The sequence below is a fragment of the Lucilia cuprina genome, chromosome 4 (assembly GCF_022045245.1).
Source record: "Lucilia cuprina isolate Lc7/37 chromosome 4, ASM2204524v1, whole genome shotgun sequence".
In the NCBI taxonomy this organism is placed as follows: domain Eukaryota; kingdom Metazoa; phylum Arthropoda; class Insecta; order Diptera; family Calliphoridae; genus Lucilia; species Lucilia cuprina.
This window is the reverse complement of record NC_060952.1, coordinates 85,825,266-85,832,138: the sequence shown is the minus strand read 5'-3', so window position 1 is coordinate 85,832,138 and position 6,873 is coordinate 85,825,266. Positions and strand designations below refer to the sequence as shown.

The 6,873-nt window shown below is 27.5% G+C and overlaps 1 protein-coding gene across 1 annotated transcript; it reads right to left on the bottom strand.

Annotated features, from left to right (window-relative positions):
* Nucleotides 1-4,765: 4,765 nt before the first annotated feature.
* On the bottom strand, nt 4,766-6,190 carry LOC111687679 (protein spartin; the record flags this gene model as incomplete). The annotated part of the gene is made up of 2 exons (XM_046947954.1): nt 4,766-5,254; nt 5,313-6,190. Coding segments are annotated over 2 exons (1,134 nt in total), but the record flags the coding sequence as incomplete, so codon positions are not given.
* Between the last annotated feature and the right edge of the window lie 683 nt (nt 6,191-6,873).

The following is a 6,873-nucleotide window of genomic DNA, read 5'->3' as shown; positions in this document are numbered from 1 at the left end:
AACTGAACTAGAACTGAACTAGAACTGAACTAGAACTGAACTAGAACTGAACTAGAACTGAACTAGAACTGAACTAGAACTGAACTGAACTAGAACTGAGCTAGAACTTAACTAGAACTGATTTAGAATTGAACTGGAACTGAACTAGAACTGAACTGAAATAGAACTGAACTAGAACTGAATTTTAACTGAAGCAGAAATGAACGAGAACTAGAGCTGAACTTAAACACATTTAAAATAAAATACTTACTTTCTCTTTCCAATTCTAGGCGTTTACCTTGCATGCATTTATTCCATACTGATTGTGTAGACCAATGGCTAGTAACTAATAAACACTGTCCCATTTGTCGTGTCGATATTGAGACCCATTTAAATAAAGACGCTATTATAGCAACATCTAGTGGTAATGCAGAAAATGGCTCAAATAGTGGTTGGTGGCAACCAGCGGCTGATTGTTAAACAGGGTTTGTTGTGTACGTTTAATATACAAAAAAAAAAATAATAATTATTGAAAAAAAAACATATAAAATATTAGTGTTCCTTAACAAGAAAAAAAATTATATTTCTATTTAACAGAAAGTAAATCAAGTTAATAAGCATAATGCATAATTAATATACATATATATATCATAAGTGTTTATACATATATTTATATATATAAAAAAAAGAAAAAAAATTAAGAAAACAAAAAAAATCGTTCATATAAAACAATTTTTTTTTTTTTGCTAATATTTGTAATTTAAAAAATTTATTTTTTGGCAGACTCTCAAGATATACATTTTATATGAAAAATAACAAAAATTTATTTAAAAACTTTAAATTTTGAAATTATCCAAATAATTTAGTTGTTAATCGGTATTATTTTGTTTAAAAAATTATAAAATTATTTAATTAAAAAAAATTTCGAGTTTTAATTTTTTTTTTATTATTTTTCATATAAAATGTTTGAAGTCTAAGCAGGATTTTTATCAAAAATTGTTTTTAAATCAGGCGTTTAATTTTCTTTTTTTGTTTGTTGAATTTTTTTTTTTATTTTTTTTATAAAATCTTATGTTTAAACAAAAAAAATGTTGATTTATTTAAAAATATTGAATTTCAAGGCTATCAGAAAATTTTTATAAATTTTATAACTTTTTCTAAAACGCCATGAAATAGTTATTTTGAAAACAAATGTTTTTTTCTGAAAATTGTGTTTTTTTTTCAAAATTTAAATAAATCAACATTTTTTTTTCAAATTTAACTTAAAAATAAAGTTTTTTTGAGTTATCTTGGCTTTAAATTATTTAAATTTTTGTTTTGTTTTTTATTATTAAAATTTCGTTTGTTATTATTTTTTTATTTTGAATTATATTTATTTTTATTTTTATGTGTTTTTCTTTAATTTTTGGGTGTTTTTTTTTTAATTATACAACTTTCTTGTTTATATTTATTATTAAGCTGTGCCATATGTATATTATTAAATTAGTTATTTAGTCTCTCTTTATTTTTAAATATTTTTAAAAAACCTTATATTTATTTACAAAAAAAGTCTTACCTTTAATAAAATCTAATGAATTTTGTAAAAATAGTTTTCAAATAAATGGAAATCAAATTTTTGAAAGAAAAACTTTTTTAAAATGTAAATGTTTTTGGTAAGACTTAATCTTTAGATTAATTAAGTTTTTTTAATTATAAAATTTATTAAAATAAAGTTCTTCCAAATATAAAATTATTAATTAACTTATATTTATTACGAAAAGAAAGAAAAAATATTTTTCACAATATATATATTTTTTTTAGCTTTAAGTTTTGAAAAATAATAAAATTTATTATATTTTATTTTAAATAAGTTTATTTAAAATTAATCTAAAGTTATAATCTACTAAATGATAACAGTTAATTACACAACTCTTTAAAAACATTAATATTTATATGAATGGTTTATATATAAAAATAAAAGCAAATAATATATCATATATTAATAAAAACAAATTATTAACTTAATATTTAATAATAAATAACAAATTTAATATATAAACAATTGAAATACATCTCCAAAAAAAAAATATTAGTTTTGTTTTAGTACTAAACTGATTTGCTGGCTTTAATCAAAATGTTTTTCTCTATCTAGAATTTCTATACTAATTTTTAACCTAAAGCCATTGTATTTCATTTGTACTAGAACATATTAATTAAAAACATTAAACAAAATAATTTTAATAACTTTTTGTTGTCATCTTTACTTTGTTGCAGTTGCCTTTTTTTCAATAAAATAGCAATAAATTTTTCTTCTCAATAAATTATTAAAAAGCTAATTTTTTTAATAGCCATAAGAAAAGTAGTTCTACAACAATGGCTCTTTAATTATGTTCTCTGGACTTTTCAACTATTTTCGACTTTACGACTATTTTCGACTTTTACCGACCTTTTTCGACTTTTTGACTATTTTCGACTTTTCGACTATTTTTTACCAATTTTGACTATTTTCGACTTTTTCTAACTTTTCGACTATTTCAGACTTGTCGACGATTTTCGATTTTTTTTGATTTTCAACTTTTTTGACTGTTTGACTATTTTTTCAAACTCTTCGACTATTTTCGACTTTTTCAGACTTTTTCCAACTTTTTAACTGTTTTTGACTTTTTTCGACTTTTTCTGATTTTTTGACTATTTTCGAATTTTTCCGACTTTTCGACTATTTTCGACATTTTCCGACTTTTTCCGACTTTTCGACTATTTTCGACTTTTTTGGATTATATTCGACTTTTGGACTTTTTGACTATTTTCGACTTTTTGACTATTTTTGACTTTTTTCAACTATTCGACTTCAGACTTGTCGACGATTTTCGACTTTCTCCAACTTTTTTAAATTTTCAACTATTTTCGGCTGTTTGACTATTTTTGTCTTTTTTCGACTATTTGAGACTTTTCCGACTTTTTAACTATTTTTGACTTTTTTCGACTATTTTTGACTTTTTTCGACTTTTTGACTTTTTCCGACTTTACGACTTTTTTCGAATTTTTCTGACTTTTCGACTATTTTCGAATTTTTCCGACTTTTCGACTATTTTTGACTTTTTCTGACTATTTTCAACTTTCCGAATTTTCGACTTTTTTCACAGACGATAGTCGAGTTATCGACTTTTTTGGCATAATATAGTCGACTTCGACTTTTCCACTTTTTTCGACAAAAACGCGATTGTTCGATTATTCGAAAGTCGATTTATAGAACCCTAGCTACAAGTATTTTGTGAAAAATTAAAATTTTTATAAAATTCTCACAACAAAAAACTCTTATTTATATGTTTTCGAATTTTTCCGACTTTTCGACTATTTTTGACTTTTTCTGACTATTTTCAACTCTCCGAATTTTCGACTTTTTTCACAGACGATAGTCGAGTTATCGACTTTTTTGGAACAATATAGTCGACTTCGACTTTTCCACCTTTTTTCGACAAAAAAGCGATTGTTCAATTATTCGAAAATCGATTTATAGAACCCTAGCTACAAGTATTTTGTGAAAAACTAAAATTTTTATAAAATTCTAACAACAAAAAACTCTTATTTATATGTTAGTGTCGATTTAGTAATTTATAAAAGATTTTCTAAAAGAAAATCTTTTATATATAAAATAATTAATAAAATCCTACTTGAATAACTTAATTTAACATTTTACCATCAAATTATTACAATTTCCCCTCAATACAAAACAACTTTCCAATTATATTAGTATGGCAGCACCTTTCCTTAAATTCTTATTAGTTTCCGTCGTGATTTCATTCGGTCAACATGTAGTTAATTACAAATGTGAATAAAAAGTCTAATAAATAATACATACTGTTAAAAATCATAAAAATATGAAGTAAATGTTAAATATTATTCAATTAATGCATAAATATCTTGAGAGTTTGTTAAATAAGTGAGAAATAAGAAAATATCAAGCAACAAGTTTATATTCGTTTGACCGGTATTATTTACTGGAAAGCTTTATATTTAAGCAAAATAACAAGTGAAAGTTATGAAAAATATAATCAAAATTTAATTTTTTATTAAATTAATGCAATATTTGATGAAAAATTTATTAAAAATAGAAAATATTTCGTAAAAAATTAAAATGTATGAAAAAGTGTGTGTGATATGTGTGTGATAAAATCCTACTGTAAATTTGCGCCATAATTGCAACAACAAGAAAGGAAGAAAATAAAATGATATATTAATGCTGCCATACGTCTTCTAAGTTGTGTCGGTGAGTTGCCAACTTATTCTTTTCTGTAGTTGTAGAAAAGTTGTTAATTTTGAATTTTTAAAGATTTTCTTTGGATTATCTGAGATATTTTTTCTAGAACTGAACATGAATTAACCTAGAACTGAACTACAGCTAGAAGTAGAATTGAACTAGAACCGAACTATAACTGAACTAGAACGGAACTAGAACTGAACTAGAACTGAACTAGAACTGAACTAGAACTGAACTAGAACTGAACTAGAACTGAACTAGAACTGAACTAGAACTGAACTAGAACTGAACTAGAACTGAACTAGAACTGAACTAGAACTGAACTAGAACTGAACTAGAACTGAACTAGAACTGAACTAGAACTGAACTAGAACTGAACTAGAACTGAACTAGAACTGAACTAGAACTGAATTAGAACTGAACTAGAATTGAACTAGAACTGAACTAGAACTGAACTAGAACTGAACTAGAACTGAACTAGTATTGAACTAGAACTAGAAATAAAACGAAGACATAGCAAGTGATATTATGAAATGTTCAACTTATCAATGAAGTATTGAAAAACTTTATTAATTAAAATGGAATATTTTATATATGAGGACATAACTAAAGCTAAATATATAAATAAAATCTAATACCGCATTCTAAATTAAATGAACATTAAAGCAATATTTAGAATCGCCAAAATCTTATGAAAAATAATAACAAATTCCAACTTAACTAAATAATATCTACATAAAGATTCGATTAGTTTCAAATTTGTAAATTCAGTTCAATAAAGTCTATTCTTTGAGTGCTAAACTTTCCTCAGCCTTATCTCTAAGACTTCTTAAATCGGGATATAGAGCTCCAGCAGCCACATATTGTTCCCCTTTATAGTTTTGTTTATAGTCATCAAATACCGCAATACCGGTATTTTTAACCATTTTCTTGGCAATACCTTTAGGCAGCATATAGTTGACATTACGGCTAACAATGAAAGCATTACCCAAGGTGTCAAAAGTATCGGCAGCCACAAAGCCGGCAGGGGAGCCATATCTAGAATGAGAAATATTTAACAATTTTAAAAGGATTAACAAACTTGAAAAAAACCTACTTGTGTTCTATTATTTTAACGGAATTTTCACTTATATTGTTGCCCAATATGGCAGCAGATTTCTCCAGACCATCTACTACGGTGCTAAAACCCTCAACAGCACCAGCAGCTAAGGTTAAAGCTCCCTCCATTTTACTATTGGCCTCTTGCTGATCCAGTCCACAAGTCTTTTGTAAAAGATTGGAGCCATGATGTTGTATATGTGGAGCCAAAAATCTACCTATAGCCATTGAGGCAGAACCCACTTTGCCGGCTACCCAACCGGTTACACCCACAGCAGCTGTCGTTACCCCCTTAGCCACTTCCACAGTGGTCTGTAGGCCCTGAGAAACGGGTGGTGGATTTTCAGGAGCCGGTTTCATTTTTGATATTATATACGGAGTACTTTTCTTCATTAATTCACCAGTTTTCTCGGCTCCTTTTACCAGACCTCGAGCAATGAAGTCAGCAGCAGTAACAATATTTCTTGATACCACTTGACTAGTATCTCTTGTTGGTCGGGTAGCTAAGGGTTGTGGCAATTCTTCAATTTCTCCCGCTAAAACAGCTTCTAAAAGATCTAAAAAGAATTGCTGCAAATCCGCAAACTGTTCTGCATCCAATTCGGCTGGTGTGGCCAATATAATGCCAAATGCCGAACCCGCTATATCCGCTTCTAAATCAGGAAATATAAATGCTCCAAAATCAGTGCGATAGCAGGAGGTAACCGTAGGTACTAAAGGATATATCCAAATCATATCATCTTCATCTTGTGAAGTTGATGGTTTATCTGTTATTTGTCCTTTCATAGAGCACTGAATGAAATACATGCCATTCAAATAACTCCATTTACCTCCAATGGTGCACATAACCAAAGACATTGAGGTTTCACCCTGAAAGTGTGTAAAAGGAAAGTATTCATATTGGGAATTTCAATATTAAGGAAAACTTAAAATAATATGAATTTATTCTAATGATTTGCCTATTTTCTACTTAAGCTACAGTGGGAGGGTCAGGACTATATACTGAACTAGAGTAAATTTTTTGACTTTACTAAAATCAAGACTTTAGACTGGACTACAGTCCTGGCTATAGACTAGACTATCGTTTAGACAATAGACTATACTATAGACTAGACTAGATTAAAGACTAGACGATAGGGTAAACTATATTGTAGACTATATTAAAGACTAAACGATAGACCAGAATATATACTAGACTATAGACTAGACTATAGAGTAGATTATAGACTAGACTATATACTAGACTATAGACTAGACTATAGACTAGACTATAGACTAGACTATATACTAGACTATAGACAAGATTATAGACTAGACTATATATTAGTCTTTAGACTAGACTATATACTATATTAAAGACAATAGACTAGATTACAGCCTAGACTATAGACTAGACTATAGACTAGACTATAGACTAGACTGTAGACTAGACTAGACTAGACTGTAGACTGGACTATAGACTAGACTATACACTAGACTATAGACTAGACTATAGACTAGACTATAGACTAGACTATAGACTAGACTATAGACTAGACTATAGACTAGCCTATAGACTA